We start from the raw sequence: 22,549 nt of genomic DNA on the forward strand, positions 1-22,549 counted from the left end.
TAGAAGATTTAACAAATTAATTTCTCCAAAGAGAAAAATGTATTTCTTTCCCATAGACTAAATAAATTCTTTGATTCAGATCTGACAGACCCTGTACATTTAAGAGCCACAGACTTTTCACTGCATTTATATAAAAACTCTCAGCCAAGAAGCTTTGTTGATTAAACATTCAATTGCCATTGAATATCACTGCAGCCTTATCTTGTGATGGTGGCCAAGAATAAATCAATTCCAGCCCACCACTAAAGCCTGTAAATTTTTTCTTGACTGAATTTGCTATTCCATACTTATGCAAATGACTAATTCACTCAGCAGCAACACTCCTTTGCCCACTGTAATAAAAAAAAAAAAACACACCACAAAAACCCACACACCACTGCCAGTTTAATCAAAACTAGCACGTCTTACAGGTCCTAAAATGGATGGGGAGCTATAGGCAAATGATTGTAAATCGAGACAGCAGCTTTCCCTTTTTATTTACACACTCTGTTCAGGTTTGTTCACTTTGAATGTTTCATTACAATTTAGAACTTTATTTGAATAGTTATTTGAACTGTGACTACACTTACCTGACCGAAAAACGTTGGAAATACAATAAACTCTTACTAGAACCTATCGAATCATCTTAAAACAGTCATCTAGAAGAAAGACCATGTAAACATGGTATTGTCACACTGGTTAAACCACTACAAATCTTGATTGTACATATGGTATCATAAGCTACTTCAAAATTAACTTGGCTGGTTTTGTTTAGTACTATTTATTTTTAGTTAACGAAAGCTAAATTCAACAGCAGCATTCTGACTGCAGAATAATTGTCTACGTGGGACAAAGATATATTACTATTCTGATATTAAAGCATGCAGGATAGAAGAATAGATCCTCTACGTAAGTCATAACAGAGCCATAGCCTTCTTTATTCTCTCCTCTAACTGCATGCTATATGAAAACCTGCATGTTAAATAGCAAAGAAGCAGCTACAAAGACAGCAGTGATATGAGCTGTAATTCAAGGTAAAACCAGTCTGTTCACAGACTTAAACCAAAAGACAAAGAAAACTTGCACAAGAAGGCATCTCCTTGCAGCACAAAGAAGGTATCACCTTAAAACGATTTTCCAATGAGATGTAGAATACATTTTGAAAACAAGAAACAGCCATGATGGGGGAAAACTTCTAAATTATTAAAAATATGAATTGACTTAATTTTACTCTTATGAGGACTAGAATAAGGCTTTGTCTTAATTATGTTCTGAGACCTCTTCTCAAATAAGAAGGAATCCCTGCTGTTGCACTCATGGATATATTATTCCCCCTTGCATTTTATAAAGAAAATAATTAATTTAAGAGATTATTTTTGAAATGGCTCCCACATCATCTTAGGTCCCCCTTTTATCCTCCTGAAGCATTACACACCAAACTTGATTTCACAAAAGGACGTAAAGGAAGATCAAAAAGATGGAGACATTATCCTGGTTCTCATTTTTGTACATCAATGCAAACACTTAAATTATATTTAATATTTTATCTGTCACCCACTCCTGATAAAGCAAAAAGGTAGTTCCATCTGAGCAGTAGTTTCTGCCACTTATTGCTTTTTCTACATTAATATTTCATGATATTTAAAAAAACACCAAAACAAAACAAGAACAAAGTCAGCAGTAAAATAAAATAAGTGAGAGACCAAAGAGTCATTTCGGGCCTCATTTGCTATTCATGGTGTGTAGTTTAACAAATAGTGTGTCTGTGTTTGATTTTATTATGTTACCGTGTGACCTGCAGACTCTCAGGAGACCAGCTAAGAGAGATGAACATTATTCCATTAGTGAGAAAAATCAATAATAGTAGTTATATGCGTTACGCAGTCTTTTGCAAAACTTCTATTTTTATACAACCTCAATTCATATTGAACTTTTAAGGAGAAGAATGCAAAAAAATCCTTAGCTTTCCCAAGCCAAAAAAGTGAAAGAAAACTATGTTCTATTCAAAATCAAGGCCAAGAGTCTTGTTGTTACACATAAATATAAAATGAAAATGCAAATACCATCTGTATTTGAAAACAGGGTTGCTGTCGGGAGTTGTGTTTTTTCGCCCTTTTAAACAATTCTTATCTATAAATTCACACCCATTAGAAATAACATCCACATTTTACACTACCTAGAAATGCTAAACTCTGAAAACCTATACAAATGGAAAGCGGAGATAAAGAGCCAAGTGTTCTGCCTGGGAAAAAAAAAGGATTATCAAAAAATTAGCCTGTAAGCTTCTCCCCCATTTCTGTTTTCTTAGGCTCCTTTAGTTCTTTTGCTAGAGGAGAAACCTAACCATAAATTGGGGTGATAGGAAAACTAGCTAAACACTAAGAATAAAAATATTCTTAAAGCCCTGAACACCAATTTCCAACCACTGGATAATCACTGCATGGTAAACTGCACATTTGTACCTCAGTAATGACTAGATGCCCCAGTCACCAATTGGGACCCTACTGTGTGAGATAAAGGCTAGCATATTTTAATGACATTGTAAGGATATAATAAAAAAAAAAAAAAAAAAAAAAAGCATGTTAGCTGGATGTATACTGCAAGACTAACTCACAAACCAATAATTACCAGCAATTTTTATCATATTTTTAAATGCATGCTAATACTGCAATTAAGTTTAAGGAGGAAAGTGCAACTATTAATATCAGAGCATAAACAATAAAATAACATATTTCTTAGACAGCGTAGGAACGCTTAGAATAATGAAATTCCCACCTTCTTCTTCTGAAAAACTGCAAAGCAGAAAGACATGTAAGTTTGGAGAAAAAGCCGCTATGCTAAATGCACCACTACCAGGGGCTGGGAAATCACTCATACGTAGGACTGCTCTGTTTATTTCCCTAATTATTACTCTGTCATACTCAGTTCTGTTCATAAACAGAGTGCATGCAACTTGCTTCATTATCCATTGGTTGCTATGACACTCTATAAGAAAGCTGACAGAGGCTTTTCTCTTTGTTGAACACAGACCGAGAGCATTCACAGCCCCTGCGACAGAGAAGCTGCAAAAACGTACATTCCAGAAGAAGCTTTCATCCTTTACCATCTGGAGAACAAGCCAGGACGCTGCTCAAATCCTTTAACAAAGGCCGCAAACACCTTTCAGCCGCAGCTTTGTCGGAGTCTGTGCAGAGGACCTGGCTCTGGAGACCACGGCAGGAAGGCTGCAACCAGCACCACCAACCACCTGCACACCCGCCTGCACAGCTGCCACACGCTCTGCTCCAGCTGAGGGGTGCAAGTCACATCCGCTCTCTTCTCGAGGTGATAAAAAAACATTAATAAGTCAACTTTATCATATCTCCCAGTTTCAATAAAATACAACGCAAGAGGAAAAGAATTCTTTAAAAGCTACCAGAGTCACCAAAGAAAAAACAAGCACGCAACAAAACACACACGCAAACAAACACAACACAACCTAAACGCTGAACAAAAAAAAAATCCCAAACTGTTTCTCAGGAACAGTACAAAATCCTGAGGGAAAGGATGGGAAGAACTGTAGACTGGGATTAAAAAACCCACAGTGCCAGCATTGCTGATACAGTCTCCGCATCAGTGTTTTGAAATGCAATTGACTTGCTGCACTCAAAAGGGAAAGTCTCCAAAGTGTGCCATTACGGACACCTCCAGATTGTACTACAGCAAGAGGAGAGAAAATGGACATCGAGAAAAGGACTGACTACTTTGAGTACATTGAAGCTAACTAAACCTTTTCTGATAGCTTCCACAGCCCAAATGCCCTGTTTTCTTCATAAGTTTCAGCCGAAAATAAACAAGTTTTCATCACACTACTCTACAAATCAATTTATTTTTTTTTCACATTTGCTTTAACAACAGAGCTGAGAATGAATGACAATGTATTCGTTCTACCCTCACCACCCAGTTAGTTTATGACAGAATTTAGAAATTCTTTTGCCTTTCTCACGAGAACAAGGGGAGCCAGAGAAAGCCCATGTTCCGGCTCCAGAGAAGAAAGCGTGCATTGCTGGCTTTCCTTACGCGCCACCTCCCTCCTCACTCCACTGGCTACACAAAGTGAAAACATCTGAAGAAATGGCCTGGTAGCGTAGAACAGATGACAGGCAGATGTTCACAGAATATGGCCCATCTCAAAGTGCAGAATTTAAAATAGAAACTGTATCACTTCTTTCACAAAGAGTAAGCAGCAAAGGAAAATAAGCTTCAAGCAAAATCCTGCCCATGGAAGCTCACAGAACCAAGTAGGAAGCACGAAGAACAGCAAAGCCACAGTCTCGTGAGTGATGTCTTAGCCCTGGCACCCAGAGCCTTCTTTCTTTCCAGTGCCACATTTTGAGGCAAGTTCTAATGCAAAGTCAGCTTATTGAGAAATACGGGTTTATAACCTCCTTGAAAAATCCAGAGCATATTGTTTTGTACTGCCTTGGACCCTAGTCTTGATTTGCAGAACATGCTTTGTTATGATTTTACAACTCAAAGCCCAGTTTTGATCCCTTTACTTTCAACTTCATTCATAAACCACCCGACTGACTTCAATAAGAAAAAAAGAATAGGAAAAGGCATTAGTCATCATAATTAAAGGGATAAGAATCTGATACATATTAATCCCAAGAACCATCTGATTACAGAACAAACCATAAATATTGCATAACAAAAAGGAAGGCATTACTTGATGTTAAAAAGCTGGTCTTTTCACCAAGTCATTAGGAAATGCATAAGACACTTCTAAGATTGTCTGCACTTCAAACTATTTACACATCTTGCCTGCAAGAATTTCAAATGAAATATTAACAAGTTATCAAATCCACCATTCTCATTTGCAGAAAAAGTTGCCAAAAACTAATCATCAGTCCATTGCTCTATGGATCCACCACATCTACTTCTAAAGGGAAACGAACAGCACAGTTGAACTCCATATACAATAATGTATATATTCAGAATATGCAAGGTATGTACACACATAGAAATAATAAAGGGAATGTAGCGATGATGTACAATACTTGTAAAGTAAAATTTCTACCCGAGTGCTCCAATCATATTGGTTTTCTTCAAGAAGTCAACTTAAAATGGCAAACACTTTTGTAAGTCACTCTTCCAAATGTCTTTAAAAAGACCTAGCAGCACGAAAATCCTTTTCTAGAGGCTTTATAAAAGACTTCGCAAATACATGTAAATTCTAATCAGCAATATATACACCTTAAGTAAGCCTAAGCCTTGGACTGAGTCATTTCCCTCAGTTGCTGATACATTTTGTATGAGAGGTTTCTGAGTTAGAACACAAAAAACTGGACAAAATGCATGCAGTGAATTCTGTCCTGTTATCAGCTGCATTCAGACGTATGGGTGATGAAACTTTTTTAAATCCATCTTCTCTTCAGAAGGGAGTACCACGCTGAGAAACAACCTTGTCTATCAAACAAACAGTAAGCATCTTTAGCTCACAGCGTTGAACAAATCATCAACTGCCTTTTCAGTCTTTTAATAACACAATTTTCTTTCTGCAAAAGCTGTTTTCATAAATCCCACTTAATTTTAATATCCTTGCCAATTGCTTCATGATATTAATTACTTTTTTTAGGATGCAAACAAAAGTTCATTGGGATGAGTTAGGAATGACAACAACGGTCTCCTGTGCAAAATGCTTTATTGCTTAGTTACACTGAACTCCATAGAGTCAAGGACTGTATCACTGACTGAAAGGACGTGGCAATTAAATAGGTCACCTGAATAGTTTGTCAGCATCTTAAGAACAAGAGAACAGTGAAAGGTCTAGGTAGGCTAAATAGCCTTTTCCAGCCACAGAGGAAAAATCTGAGCCTAGGACAAGCATAAAGCTATGCTTTCTAGTACACTCTCACAGCCTCATACAATATTCACCTCAAAGACTTCGAAAACTAGGGACATCATCATCATTTTCTTCTCAAATATTAAAATATGTTTGCTAAACTAAAGGGTGGCTAAATCTAGTGCAATAAAGACACTTTCCAACACATCACTAGCAGCCATGTTACTTGCCAGGTACTAATTTGACATAAGATTTGTAAACAGATTTACAACCTTGACTCACGTAAAGATAAAATTTTTAAATAAATCAACTCTTTTGTTCTTTCCCACTTTTCTATAATTTTAAAGCTGAAAAACTTTACTGTATAATCTTAAGAAGCCATGAAATATGCAAACGTTCTCTCATTACACTTACCTGATTTACAAATAGCATATAAACAAGCCCCAGGAGACTTCAGCCCACCTACCATGACTTTTCATGTGAACAATTCGCAGAGGCTGTAAAGTTCTCTTGACTGTACAGAAGGCAATTTATTTTTAAAAAATGAAGACAAAAACCAACTTCACAATTTGACAGGAAATAGAAACATTAACTAGACAAAAAAGGAATAAAGTCAATTATAATTTTTAATTAGCTTTCCAAGCTATTCATTGAATGTTGGTACTCATGAATAGCAATCAATACTGCATTCTACTGATTTGTTATGCAAATAAAGCACTTCAGTTTTATCCCATCCAGAAGTTAATACCCTTAACAAGAACTCGAAAAAAAAATTATTTGTCCTTATTATAAAGGAGAAGGAAAGAAAGAACACAGAGAACTTTACTGGAATTTGAGCTAATTCTACAAACATACTTAGTTACATTCAGGAACAATTCCTACAATTTGAAAGAGATTTTGATACCTAGATGTTTTTGAAACACCAAGCCCAAATTCACAAAAGACACTTTGTTCAAGAATTATAGCAGGAAAAGTAAATCATTAGCATATGTAAAGCGAGTTTATAGTCTTAATATAGTAAGAACAAAGCCAATATCTCCACTTTGAAAGAAAACAAACAAACAAAAAAAAAAAAAAACAAAAACAAACAAACCATTGATACTGGTGACATTGAAGCCCAGTCTGAACACACAGGAAGAACCGACAAATCTCATTTAACTCTCGCTGTAAGTGCTAGGAAGACAAGATGGGCCACGAGTCCTTAGCTGTTTCACATTTTTTATATAAGCAGACAATAACAGTTGCTTGGGCTGCCGGCTCATACCTTTCATATGCACACACAGCGGGCTTTCAAATACAGGCACACGTAAAGCATACAAAGCCAAATTTTACCCTTGCATGTTATTTCCAGTGATATTCAAAAATATCGTGTATGCAGCTGCATGCTAAATGTACTATACACAGCAATTCATAAGTAACATCAAGTTAGCCCTAAGATATTGCAGCCAGGAGCTGATAAGAATTTATTCTAAAAGAACCCCATGAAAAGCATTCTTTATTTCTCTACTGTTCAGCTGAAGTCCCTAATATTAATAGAACATGTTTCATCTCCAGCAGCAGTCAGGTGTTTCACTGGTCACACAGAAGTTTCGCTTTATCATATGCGTACTTAGACATAAAGGTATTGCAAACATCACTGGTAAGTCTTCTCCATCATTTCTGCAAACATAAAGGAGCATGATCCTACATGGTTTGCTGGGTTTTCAAGAATACTACCTACTATATTTCTATTTTAGGTCACAAAAAGTGCAGAACATTGTTTCCTACAAAGGCTATCAAACATGGTCCACACAATTTCTAGTTGACATTCCAAATTTCTGCATGCAAACTTGCAAATTAACAAGTGTCTGCACATAGGGCCTGATTCAACTCTTCCATAGTTAGTAAAAAGATCCATCGATTTCATGATGTACCACTGAAGTAAATGTATACTTCAGAATAATGCTTTCCCCTTCCAGAAGAAGTACAAACTTTTTCCCCCATTTACTGTAAAATAAATACTGCATTGAAGTTCTCCTGAAGCAAAACTGTCTTCAGTCAAACCACTGCAGTGAACCATGCAGCAAATTTTCAGGGTCACGATCTCCTTAGAAACCATTTGGATACATAAGCCGACAATGACATCTCTGCTCTCCCCTTCTGCAACTCTGATCATGTTCACTCTCCATCAAACACATCTTTAAGAAAAAAACAGTGGTGCAAGCACATGACCCTGGAGCTCTTACGCAATTCAACCAATCAATTTTTATGAGGACTACAGGGGAACTCATCATCCCAAGGTAGGTCCAACTGTTGTTCTGACACAGGTGTATTGAAAGACATATGAAGTGCCTTCCAGATGAAGGACTGAAGTCACCCTCAAAATTTTGCTATGTGCACTCCAAAGCTTAGAACAAAACATATTACCCATCCAAGGGGTCATACAAAGCTGGTGGCAATTAGTTCCACTTAATAATAGGAAAACCAAACGTAAGATGACTTATGACTGAGGAAACAAAAGCTGTATCAATTGTTCTACCACACATTTCAGATCCAATTCCTGTAACAACAAGCGCTAAGTTAGGAGCAAAGCCCTACCTTACAAAACATTACCTTAACATGTTTGAGAATGTGAAAGGATACAGGTTCTCGTTAATTTTTTTCCCCACTTCCTGGGTCTCGTACACTTCACAAGGTGAATTTTGATACTTACTATATACAACAATACACATCAGGGAAATATTGCACAGTTTAGAAAGTTTGTACTAAATTTTACATTCAGAACTGTGATTTGAGATGTAATTTTAATAACAAACATGAAACCAGCCAAAGAATTACAAGCCAACCAGGAAGCACTTTATTTTTCTGTAACTGCAAAGTCCTTTGGCTCAAAGTTACATAGCCTTTGGAGACTTATAAGGTACAATGACATCTCTTGGGATGCAGAGAAGGAAGCAATAGAATACGGTGCCCCACATGCTCCTATCCCCTTTCTCCCTATGTGAGGAGGGACTAGCACAGCTATTACAAGGCAAGATAATTCACCAAGAGCAGTCCACAGGCGCTGTTCTTCTGGAAGTTCCTAGGATGCATTTCCTTGCTTGCCTCCCCTCCCCATCATCAAATCTCTCCTACCATGTATGCAACAACAGCTGAGAAAGATAGCAGCACATTATACGCATGAAAAAGATTGCAAACAGCTCCCTTTACACAGGTTATAGCCAGTGTTTTCCCAGTCCCAGAAGATTCAACTCCCCTGAACAGTATCTGGCCTTCAATTTCCTCCTTTGTTCAACATAGTCATTATACTCATTCCAGCAGCAAAGTTAAAAGGTCAAAAGTGTGTTCTGGGATGATCATAATTTATATCAGAGTAATTCCTTATGTGAAATACTAGTTAAATCTCTAATGTGGAGTCAGCCTAAAAGAACTGGGTCAGACAAGATCTGGAAAAAGATACCCAAGAAATGTTTTGCAAGGATAAACTCAAAAATCCTTTACAATAATGTTACAGTCAGCACTTCATAGAAGGTGTTTTAGAATAGACAGAGGTAAACTTAAAGATAGAATAATATTAATTTTCCTCGTGTGCCAGTTTACCCCTTACCTATTCTCAGGTCTTCACTAAAACCACCGATCTGCTAAGATTGGCAAGTCTTGCAAACATATATTGGGTTTATTAGCTTCCAATGAAACAGAAGCTGATGTATAACTTTCCTTAACACACCTTATTCGCTTGTCCTAATTTATTTTTTAGGATTTGTGGCCTCAATGAGAACCACCCCTTAAAATATAGTCAAGGCTAAATTCTCAAAAGCTTACAGAATGTCAACATCTTTCCATCAATCTGAAATCTTTGGACACTGAGCTCGTGAACACCAAGGCTCTTGGCTCCCAGCTCCTTTCTGTCTGTTGGAGTTTGTAGTGCTGGAAGCACTGAAGCCTTAGGAACCTCAGAACTTGAATTGCCAACTTCTGCTTATCCAAATACCAAGTCCATCCGTCCCCGTCCCCACCCCTCCCCCCAGCCGAGATCTTGTTGTAACTAAATGTTGTCTATTGTACAAAATAAAATGTATTTGGAATGGCTATTGTGAAAGACTTCCTCGTACACAGCCTTATTCTGCACAGAAAGCATTTATATTGTTCAGTTCCAAATATTTCCAAAGAAGGTTAAGCTAAACTATGCATGGGTTCACTTACTTCACCTTCAAATGGAGAGTTTAAGAAATGATTATTGCATTTTAAGATTTATCCCCTAGTAAATTCCACTATAGCTTAAGGAATACATACCCTTAGAGGCTAGGAAACAAGAGAGACAAGTTTTCGTTTTGTAGAATGTAATTTTGGCTCTTGGAAAAAGGTAAATATCCCCCAAAGTTATGATGCAACTACCATTTTCAGGATTATCTCAAATGAAAGGCACCCAAATAGACTGTGCAACTGAAAGGTGCCTTAATTTACTTCTCCAAGCACTCCGTAACTTAATCTTTTCTCCTTGAGTGTAACCCTTGCTTATCTTCATCACACCAGTTCCTCCTCACTAAATACTTGTGTACATATTGCACATATATTTTAACACCCTCAAGAACCAGTAAAGTGTTCTGGAGACACTAACGCAGCCTGCAGGCATGCAAACAACGTGATTTTCTGCTTGCCCGTTTAGCCAGCGTGCATTCCACATGCCAACAGATGCTCCCTTGCAGAAAGGAAAGATGCACAATGCGACACTGCTACTGGAGAGTACTTCTGTTTGTGGGAAGTGTTCTTTAAAAAAAGAAAACAAAGAGGCATTTGTAACATCATAGAAATTGACCACATAACATTTTGTTGACAACTCTGTCCTAACACACCTTCCATGCTACCTCCTAATCCAACGTAACCAGCTAAGTGTTGCAATCCTGCGTACAGGATCTGCAACCTGCAGAGCGCAACCAGCAGTACATCCCCACATTGTTTCTCTGACATAAGAAAACATACCATTGTTGGTTTAGCTCCAGATACACAGAATAAGGTGGGGGTTAATAGCTTTTGAAGCAAGTTTCATAGCAAAAGACAGACATAAGTAGACTTTCAACATTTGTCCCCCGATAAATATACACCCAAAAATTTCCTGACAGATCTGGAATTTTCTCAGACAGATCTGAAGTGAGAAAAATTACACAGAATGTTTTTTTGGAAACTTCTGACAAGTTAAAAAAAAAAAAAAAAAAAACCAAAAAACACAAAATCAACCAAACCTCTGTATTCAATCATATCCTTAATATAGGACCACAGCCTCAGCTGGCTTAAAATGACATTGCTGACGTATGCCACCTGAAATTTTATCCCCTCTTTTTATAGGTATACTTTTCCAGCTTGTTAGTGAAAACACTAAAACTCTTACCATAATGCTTTAAGAGGCTTCAAGTATTTAAACTTTAAAAAAAAATTATAAACATTTGTAAGAATGCAGAGGACAATTTAACTTTGCAAATTACAAATTAGTTCAGAGTGACTACTATTTATTTACTTAGACTGACATGTTGAATTCTGTAAGAATTTTTACTTTATATTCAAACCTACACAGATTAAATTTAAGGTATAAAAGAAGGGATTCATATTGGACAAAATATGTTTTATTATTAGAAACAGTTCCATAACCAACTAACAGATTGACACTTTTTGAGGTCACGTTGTTTCCACCAAAAATACTCTCTCAGATATTTTTACTACTCTTCATAAGTAGCTCCAATACTTTTTGATAGGTGGATCTCTGAAAATTCAGAGATGGACAGCTGAAGGGTAATACAAGCCTACTGAAAATAGACTTGTTTTTCTTGATTATTTTTTGCAGTCATTGGAAGCGGTCCACAGACCCCACAACATCAAAGACTACAGTTAAAGGCAGAGCGCAGAGGAAAAAAGAGATCAGTTTCCCAAAATAAGCCTTGAAATATTACTCTTCAACTTATTTAGTCTCAAGAACTGTATGTCTCCTCTTGTGCCTTTTGCTTCGGCAAAACATTGAAATAATTGTGTTTTGATCTTTCCATTTTATGCATCTATACTGTTTATGCTGGTTTTGAGGAAGAAAAAGATGGAAGCCAACTAAAGTATCCAGTCATCTTCTATTTATGACACCAAATCAACAGTTTGTGAGTCTGTCTTAGCTACATCTATAGACCACTATCATAATGCAGACTTTTTAAAACAGTTTAGCATAAATCACACTGATTTAAATCTCTATAGGTTTTACTTCTCAACACGAATTTAAAATTCTGTTAACCAAGATCTTAAAAGTTCATTTTTTCTTCCTAAGACTGACAACAATGGCAAATACCATCTGTTCAACTGTAGTTCAGGAATTTTTAAAGTAGCTCTGAAAAAGAAAATGGAAAAAAGCCCTTCAAATAAGATTGAACTACAGTTTCTTCAGAAATACCTCAAATATAATTGCCAATGCATTCTGTCATATATTGACCTCTGCTAGTAGCTTTTGTGAAACTAACTCCAAAACAGATTTAAGAATATAACAGTGTCTAGCACACAGAAAACCACGACAGCTCACAGACTATTTTAACTTTGTTTCACAAACCCCTATTTTGCAAGCTCCACTTATAATCAAGAAATTCAATCCAATTAGTGCAATTTTGTAATAGATCAAGGTGGAGTGATGTTTTCCAGCTACAGTCAGATTTTTATTGCATTTCAAACAATCAAGTGTAAGTAAAAAAAAAACCCACAAAGTTTAAGGGCAATGTTCATTACTTAATTTGCGTTTATAATCTTTTGTGGTATAACTGCATTAACTTTTCATTTCTCCCTCATATTACAAGTAGGTTTTATTAACTTTTAAGGAAAAGATTACAATTCCATAGTCACTTGATTTCAGAAGCTGTGGTTTTAAGAGGAAAAAAGAAAATATCTTAAAAGTCAATAAAAATCTCTCTAGTTATTAAATCCTTATAAGCTGATAATGGTCAGAGACATGTGCAACACCTACAGCAACACATGCATACACACCTAGTATTTATGAGCATGTGCATACTTCAGGGAGACGAAAATCCAGTCAAGTCAGAAAGCAAGAAGAAATCAGTCTCAAAATAAGTAGAGCCCAATTTTTCTCACCTATTTTACTTACTCTAATCTGCTAGCAAATGAGTGATGGATGAATGCTGATCAGAAAACACTACAATCTTTACATTCGATGACAGTTTTCTTCAAACAAAATAAAGGTGTCCTACTTCACTTTAACTCTTGGAAGACATGTATAGGGAACTAGCAGTTAGGTAAATAAAATGCCATTCTTCATAATTGTTATTAGAAAAGCAGACAAGTACTATCCATATTTAGGATACACAATTTCAAGTGATTAGTCTGACTTAAGACAGCAACAAAAACCAGTTTGACAAAGTAAGTACAATTGAAACCTTGGGAAGCCAAAGCATTGCTTGTCTTCACTCACAGTATTTAACTAGTAACAGACAGGAATCATGGGGATGGGATAGAACAGTCAGTGAGGAAACAAGAGGAAAACAGACTGCTTCATTGCAGGTATTTTGAAAGCCAACATAGTGAAGAATTACCATAGTTAAACCTGTAGGATAGCCATCTTGGTCAACACTTCACTCAATAGTTTTAAGTTGAATAAAAGCACTTTGAAAAGAAAAAAGAAACAAGAATTGATCTATTGACTCAATGAAAACAGTTATACCACAGGAAGCCATAAGGTGAAAGAGATTAAATCAAACATTCCTCCTGTTTGGCTAAAGGCAACTATTAGCAGAAGAACATTAAAAGTTTTGAAAGAACTGTTTACATTTATACTAAAATACACAAAGGATGAAACCCCAATTCCACTGAGATACACTGCAAATCTTGCATTGATTTAACCAGGGTCAAGATTTCACGTACAAAGACCAAACATCTAAATAACAGCATTAACCACCAGAAAACTGCAATTCCATGCAGAACCATCTTTACAATCAATACAGAGATAAGTCACATTAAAATGAATTGTCATTCAGCACATACACTTCTTATATCCAATTCCAAAAAATGCTTTTAGATAATAGGCAAAATCCTCTTTCATAGTCCAATAGTCCTAAATGATATATTAGACAACTTGCACTCCACCTGAACGATCTTGAGGACACTCAGTTCCATAAGGGCCAAAAAGCCGCGTACCATTTTTACAGTCTGTTTCATAGCTGCCAAGCTTCAACATCTCATACAGGCCCCAACTATACCACAGAGCCAAACGCAGGAATATTTTGCCACCAAGCAACAGAACCAAAAGATTGTTACACAAACCCCAGCAATTTCTTCAAAGACAGATTTTAAGAATCATCCATCTCTCACATTAAGTAGGATTTCAGGGGGTAGGGAAGGGAGAATCCCATTTTGATTCAGTGTGGTTTAAACATTGAACTTTTTTTTTTTTTTAGATGTCAGTTATTGAGAATGACACATATCATTAACTGATGGAGTTAGACATACGTATCCATCTTCTTCTGACTAGAGCATTTATACTTATTTTATCAAGAAGTTGCTTTTAGTTTAGAGGTTCAATGTTTTAACAACTTGTTCTTAATAACTTGTTCCCTTACTCAACAGTTATAAGCAGTCATCATATTAATTTTTATGGGAACATGTACAGCAAAATAAATAGGAAGTCATTTAGAATGAACTCTCCTAAGGTACGCTTTCAAAATCTACACTTAAACATTTTAAATATTTTAATTCCCCTCATTAATCTACTCTATATAACAAATTTGCCGTTCATAAAAGGAAACAAAACACTCGAACAGTACAAGCATCCTGTAGATGTTGGCTCAAAGCCCCACAGTCAATGTGCACAATTCTCTCCAACTGGGCATAGTTGTTAGCATGCTTAAATACCCTGATTAATATAAAACTGAAAACAGAAGTTCTCACTCTACAGTTTCACAGTCATTCAGAAGAAACCAGATTACATGAACAGAGTTCATGAAGATGTAAACAACATAGAAACAAAGGCTCAGGGGCTTTTTTCCTTTCAACAGTAGGGTTTACCCTGAAGAAATAATTGTATCAAAGCATACTAGCTTTGCAAGTCTTGCACATCCTACTCAAGGATCTTGGCACACTACAGCCTCACAAGATGTGGAACGCAAAACGAATTATGAAGTTTTCTTTCAAATTTGTATCATTTCTTACACCCCACAGTTAACTATGTAGGCACATATGTATGTATATAAAATTAAATCTGTTTAAAATAAATATAGAGCAAACATATATGCATGCTTCTATACACACATGTTTTCTGAACACTACATAAATCATACACCAGACATCCTGTTATACTGTTCCGCAAGAAGTAACTTGGAGTACAGGGAAGTGTATGATGATGCAGAAAGCGCTTTATATATTGCATCGTAAAGTGACAGACAAGTAACCCTGCCTCTATGAAGAGTGACAGATTTAACGACGCTTCAAATCACACCACAAATGTCTCTTGCAAAATTCCCTGTAACTTATTTTTACAAACACCCTTTCCAAATCATGACAACTTTGCTATTTTTAAATAATCACAACATACTTAAACTCATAGATAAAAGTCTAACAGGATCAAACCACAAACTTTAACTGTAGTCAGAGAATATTTTCTTTTTGATAAAACAAATGACTAAGTTTGACATTACGCTTCTTTTTCCCACCTCTAGTTATTTTCAAACTGTCTTATCTTTTAACACTTATTACTTTGACTCACACTTTTCAAATTTGTCAACAAGGTTCACCTGTTCTCCGATTCTGAAGTTTAACAGACTGGGGTTCCAGATTCCCAGTCACTCTCCTCTCTACCTCAGCTGCAATTATCAAAGGTACACATAGAGCATTCAACATGGGCTTGCCAGCATGCTACTTAAAACCTGCATTCATGGAAATGAAAAAAGTGTGCCAAGTCTCAAATAAGCTAGGATGTTCTTTAAAATTCAGCATAAAACCCGTAACAAAACATCATAATTTGTGTTCAGCAAGAAAGCCAATTTCATAAGTCACACCCCCCATGTTTATGGGACTGTCTGGCAAAGACCACAGGCAGAGTCACCCTGCAGAAGAACAAGGGACAGTTGAAGCTAGTAGCCCTGTCTTTGACAACAGCCAACTGCAAGCGCCTGTGGAAAAGAAAAAAACACATACAATACTGCTCCTGGATAGTGTCCCAGCCTCCAGAAGTAGGTTACATAAGACCACTTCAACAAGAGGTAGTGCCTTTTTATTTTATGCACATTTCGAATTTTTTTTTCCGTTCATGAAACTGTACAATCATTTGCTGAATCCATCTGAAGGTTTAGCACATAAAACCCTATAGCTTCTCCCATAGAGAAGGCTTTGGGGATTAGCTGAACAAAGTTGCTTATTTGTTTGGTATCAAAGATGTGAAGAGTCTACATAATTGGTTCAAGCACCTATTGCTAGATTGTGATTCAGTGGCCTACTCTAGAGAATAGCAGAAGAGGAGATACTACTTCATGCAGCTGTCAAACACTATACCTTCTGAGGACAGAAGGGCCTTACCTAGAAGAACACATAAATGAGTGTGGGAATATCCCCAAGAGGGACAGCTGCAGCGGCTGCCACTGAAGGAGGGCTGCTACTCTGCAGTCAACAAGTGTAGAGAGGCCAAGGAATGGCACAACGTGCCTGAAGAAGAATCTCAGGTGATAAGGCATTTTATTAAATGTCCATATGGCCTCCAAGTGTTTTCTTTCTCCACTACCAAATGTTTTCTGGGTAGTTAGAAACTCAGGTTTTAGGATGACCTTAGGAGGTCATTGCATCCATTCCCCTCCCTGCCAAAAGATCCGGTCCACTGTACATGCTAGTATTGGTCCAAATATTTCTCACAGCTCTCCAGTTAAAGGCACTAAAATATCATAAGAGAAGCTTTTCCTAAAGCCTACTCTGAACCTTTCCCATTGCTCTTTACTTTTTGTCCTACCCACAGAGAGCATGATTTTATCCTCTGCTTTGCAGGAGCTTTTTATATGCCTGAAAACTGTTTGCATGTCCCTCCATTCTTCTTCATTCAGCTAAACACAACTCTTTCAGCATGTCAGGTCACTTTTTCTAGCCTTATCAATCTCGCTGTTCTTTATTGGAACCAACTCCAGCTGGTCCAGACGCTACTTGAAGTGCAACATCCAAACCTAAAGATTTTTCGCCAGCTGAAAATGTATTTTCCAACTCTGTTACTGTCCTCTAAAGTATCCTGTTAAAACTGATTGCAACTTGTTTGAAGACTATTTTTTCTGATAATTTGTTTAATAAATCAAAAGGGATAAGACATCTGAGAGACTGAGAAACCGCCACTTGAGCACAATCACCAGGAAAGCCAGAGGAAAGTCAAAGATCCCTTTGTACGTATCCCCTACCTCTTCTTTTCAGACTGCTCTTTTTTAAGGATACCTGAGGGGAAAAAAAAGTCTCTGAGGAGAGCTACACTTACTTTATGGTCCTCTCCACAGACAAACAAACTGTAAATTTGAGTCAGGCCAAATCTCACCACTATGGGGTTTCACAATTTGTCTTTTAAAATTACACTTACACAACATTAAGTGACATTAAACATGTTTTGAATATCAGGATTGATTATTTTCCATATGTGCAAAACCAGGCTATGGACAACAGGGAACTACCCTTGACACTAGCAATTAGCTTGCTATAGAAACAATAGATTTTATCTTCCACTTTCCTGTTACTTATTTCACGGTAGGGAGGCTGTCTCTACTAAATGAAGTGCTAGCTACACCACTCAGACACTCCATAGGAGCCAGGCAAGCTATTTGCTGCCTTCTAATATAACCTTCTTGGAAACAAAAGAAACAGAAACAAATCACTTTGAGGCAACTAAGTCAAAATAAGGACCAAGAGGAGATCAACAATACGCGTACAAAAGCAGGAAAGGAAACATATTTGAAGCTAGAATTAAACCTTTGAAATTACTTTCCCCAAACATCCTGTCAATCTGACATAGAAAATCTGATACACAAAAAGTGTATGAGAAAATTTACCCTCTAACATTTTTATCAGATATTAAATAACATCATCATGAATTTTTATTTTCAAGAGCCCTAGGAATAGCATCTGTTTCATAACACACCAAGCTATAATTACATAAAACTAGTAATTTGCACTCTGCTATTTTATTGCCTAATGGATGCACAGGAGTACTGGATCATCAATAAATTTTTCCAGTTAAATAGTAAATAATCCAATTTTAGATTGGATATTAGGAAAAATTTTTTCACTGAAAGGGTTATTAAACATTGGAATAGGCTGCCCAGGGAGGTGGTGGATTTGCCATCCCTGGAGGTGTTTAAAAAAAGGGTAGATGTGGTACTTGAGGACATAGTTTTAGAAGTGGTTTTGTCAGGGTAGGTTAATGGTTGGACTTGATGATCTTAAAGGCCCTTTCCAACCTCAGCGATTCTATGATTCTGTAATCAAAACAAGGTGACAGTGCCTCTGAGAGCTTCTAATCAGCTTTCACATACTTCTCCAAATCATTAATAGGCGGAAAAAGGAAACTGAGAACACTTTCAAGTGTGCAATTTGGCCATGAGAAGGTCTATCCAGATACAGATACTGCCTTCAAACTCCAAGGTCTGTCCCTTGAAGGGAAAAAAGCGACCGAACTACAACTCCACACTGCTCTCACGCCACTTACTGTTTGGTGAGAAAAGACATACCTTCCAGGGTGTTCTTGAAGTAGCACACACTTTGCTTACAATTGAAATATGCTTTGAAAGCTCTGAAGCTCTTAGGTTCCTGGTTTTGGTAGCCTTCCAAATAATGCAATTAAAACTGGTAACAACATGATTATGGCTGGCAAACATTCTCTAGCTTTGTAATGACAACTTAAATATAGTTGTCAGTCTTCTATGCAGAAATACCTGAATACTAAAGCAGTTATCAAATACTCCAATTTTTGTCTTTTGAGACCTCTGAATCATTTCATTATCTTGACACCCAGACTTCATAATCAGACAAATCTTTCATCCTGTGAGACAGAAGAGTCAGTTTTCATGAATTGCTTTTCAACCAGAACACTTTTAAAAAAGGAGCATTCCTGAAAAGAGATATTCCTATCTCCATTTATTGATGAGAAAAATGGAAATATGATACCACATACATGTCTTTTCCAGGTTTTCTTCATAAGCTACAGAAAGCGTTTCATCCCCCAGCTTCTGGCCTAAGCAGTGTGCCAAACATTACTTCTCATGTATTTTGGATGAGGATGAAAAGAAGGGTGTTTTTTTTTTTATCTCTCTCCTTTGAACTGATATGGAAAAGTATTTCATTATAATTTACTGTGAAAAAATGTTACAAGTAACCAGTGTTATGCAGAAAAATTCAGAAATCAGGATCTGTCTAGCGTGTCCTCAAAGATTTTCCTTCAATTTCCCCCCCCAGGCTTTAAGATCTCTTTTATGCAGAATATGCTGGCTCTGTCTCCCTGGGTTAGTTGTTTTTCTACCGCTGATAGTCGTGTCAGATGTATTCACATATAGACTTGCCAAGTGGGACTGAATGTTCCATTGATTTGGAAGTGTCCTGAATGACTAAGACTTCAAGTTTTGCCCATGTAATTAATTTAATTGGAATCAAATATTCTTAGTTATTCAGATCACTCAGAAGCTTTCAACTGTACTTAAAAATTAAGATGAAAATGTTTATGTTAATGATGAAGTTCAAATACAGTCAAACTTGAAAGGTTGACTAATTGGGTCTCACAAGGAATTTGGATATGGCAACCTTTTCAGGACTTCACCGAGTAGTTTAATAGTAAATACTAGAATAAGATAATCAATAATTTAAAAGATTAGCCTTATCTTATGCATAGATTTGTGGAGAGACAGAAAATGAAACGCTGCAGGTAGAATTTCTCCCTGCCTGTGACCACATGCACCTATGAATTTTGAATGTGCTGGGGAAGAAAAAAAAAAATTTACCCTTCAGCAAATTCTATTTTACATAACTGAAGACCATGAGAGACTGTTCATACAATTTCCAGGCATCATTAATGCATTTCCAATAAACCAGAAATTGCACCTCTCTGTCTTATTGATCAAAGCTGTCTGAAAATACTTTAAAGAAACCATTTTTCTGTCCAAAATGGTTATTTATTTAGACCTATGATAAAGATCCCAGGGTCAACAAATTGCTAGAAGTCTAACAAAGCCACAAATTGCATATGAATATTTAACACACAAATTAAGTTCTGTAACTTAGAACCTACTAAACATTGTAGCATTACCTCTTACATTTGTTTTTCCATGGAAAACTTCAGGGAGTCTTGTTTTTTTCCTTTCTATGGAGGGCAAAAAATTTTCGCAGCCTGGAGCTATTTTTGTAGAAGTAATTGTGATTTTCTACTGAGTGAATGGTGAGAACCAGGAGTGTTTCCGTAATCCTTCTCCCCATCCTTAAAAACATGTGGGGAAAGGAGGGGCGATTAGTTTTGTTTTTAAAACGAGGAGCAGCAGAGCACAGCAACGTAGATGAGATAGGGTAAGATTTGAAATCATTATCTTAGATTGTCTTTGCTACTCTCTACAATAGGATGCTTAAAGCAAGGAGAAAGCACCACCAAATTCTTATTGAACTAAACCCTTTTTTTCTTTCCACTACCGATCAGGTGTGCGTGGGGAAGAATAGTCCACAGAAGTATGTATAAGAGATATTAACTGCATACAGTGCCAACATATGTTAATTCATTTATTAATCCTGCATTATAGTCTTTGACGGTATCTAATAGTAAAAAAGAAGGTGTGTAAATTAATAAGTGAAAGCTTAAAGCACTTAAATACCCTTAAAATGTCTATTTTTAAACACTAAATACTGGTAAATTGTAGCTACTGTTACCCAAAAGTGCTCTTTGCAGCCCTCCAGTGGTCAAATACAAAGTAGAATCCAACAAGAAAACAACTCCGATTTGTCTGATGAACTACCTGGAGTATTTAAAAAGACATCTTCCACGAACTAAAAACTCGCATGCTTGTCTAAAGAAAAGATCCATATAAAGGAAATAATAACCTTAAAATACATAAGAAATTAAACAGGAGGACAACAACTCCCCCCCATCAAAACGTTTCATAGTATTTGTTGTATCATACAGTTAATCTGCACAGAAAACACCGTATCCCACCAGGACCTCAAGGTATATGTTGGTTTAGTAACAGAAGCAGCAGTTCATTTCCTACGGTTACTTTCGTACAGGTTATACAGGTTAACCTAAAGAAAGTTAAGGCAATGTATGCTGGAAAGAATCGGTTTCCTCTCAAAGTTAGGACTCGTGCGGTTATTTTCTTTTAAAGAAAACAAACAAACACTGAAGTTTTCCATTCTCGCTCTCACAAACAAGCAAAATAAAAGGTAAAGCCTCATATAAAACTAAAAAGACTAGAACTGCTTTTAAATAATATAAAATCAACTGAGGCAAAGTTCTCAAAACTAAGTTCTTCAAACTTGGGGCTAAAAAGTCAGACCAGACCTGCGAGAAGACAACGTCAAGGGAAAAGAAAACAAGCAAAGGGAAGAAGACCCCGTGAGGCCGGGGAGCCCAGCGCCTTTTCGAGCGGGCAGCGTTCGGAGCCTGCGGGCGAGGGGAGCGCGGCAGCGCCGGCGCTGCGGAACAGCGAGTCCCAGTGACCCTGCGACAGCCTGCGCTTCCCGACGGGCGGCGGGTAAAGGGGGAAGCAGCGAGCGGACTGGGGATGCTCCGGAGGACCTTCTCCCGTTTCTCTCCTTTCAGCCTTTCCTGACCCATTACTGGGAAGCAGCAGACCCCAACCTACACGCGATCCGCCGAGCGGCGGCTGCCACCCGCACCGGGAGCGGCACCTCCCGCTCCGCTCGGCCGCTTCCCGCATCTCGTGTGTGTGCGCGTGTGTCCCGCCGCCCGCGGGCACGCCCGAAAGAGCAGAGGCCAGCGAGTTGTGGGGAACCGGCTGACCCGCAGCCTCCCGACCCCTCGAACTTTCTGCTTGGCCGCCTCTCCGCCCGCGCCCCGCGGTGACCGCCCGGCCCGGCCCCGCTCAGACCCCGCAGCGGCGCGAGGAGCCGGCCCCGCCTCACCCCCGCCGCCCAAGTACTTGACCGCCGCCCGCGGGTTGGCGGGCAGCGACTCCCCCCCCCCCCCCCCCCTCCCCCGGCCGCCGCCCGCGCTACCTGCCTTTGGCGGCGAGCAGGCTGCCCAGCCCCAGCATCAGCACCAGCGGCAGCGGCGCCGCCGGCCCCCAGCAGTAGCAGCGCCGCCGCATCCCCGCCGCGGCGCCGGCCCTCCGCGCCCGACACGCCGCCCTGCGCGGCGGCTCCCGGTGGCGGCTGTCTGCGGGGCGAGGCGAGGCGGGCGGAGGCTCCCGCTACCGCCGCCGCCGCCGCTCCCTCCTCATTCGCCCTCACTGCCAGCACCGGGGCGGCTCCGGCTCCCGCCCCGGGACCGCGGCGACGTCACTGGGAGGGGATGCATGAATATTCATGGAGGGGGGGGGGGTGCGGGGGGCTCCCGGCTCCGCCGAAGGGGCAGCGCCGCCGCCGGGCCCGGCTGTGAGGAGAAGGGGGCGGGGCGGGGCGGCCGCGCGCACCTGCTCGTGCAGGTGTGGTCTTCCCCCCCCCCCCCCCCCCCCGCGGTGCGGAGAACGGCAGTGAGGAAGAGATGGGCCGGGGAGGAAGAAAACAAGGCTCTGGTGAAGGATGCAGGGGGCACCGGGGCAGGAGGGCGCCGGGGCGGGGGCTGGA

General features: G+C 38.7%; 1 protein-coding gene across 2 annotated transcripts in view; it reads right to left on the reverse strand.

The window, feature by feature from the left end:
- The window catches only part of CLSTN2 (calsyntenin 2), a gene marked incomplete at both ends in the record, with an annotated part of 388,624 nt that extends 366,463 nt beyond the window's left edge, over positions 1-22,161 (reverse strand). The window contains one exon of one of the 2 annotated variants that reach the window (XM_082487183.1): positions 21,980-22,161. Coding sequence is in view for 1 of the 2 variants with exons in the window: in XM_082487182.1 (XP_082343308.1) it covers positions 21,984-22,071 (88 nt within the window). The remainder of the gene's footprint in view (positions 1-21,979) is intronic. The other variant, XM_082487182.1, reaches the window with a different exon arrangement.
- Positions 22,162-22,549: the final 388 nt, after the last annotated feature.

This window comes from Vanellus vanellus (genome assembly GCF_965231255.1).
Source record: "Vanellus vanellus genome assembly, chromosome: 8".
NCBI classification, from domain to species: domain Eukaryota; kingdom Metazoa; phylum Chordata; class Aves; order Charadriiformes; family Charadriidae; genus Vanellus; species Vanellus vanellus.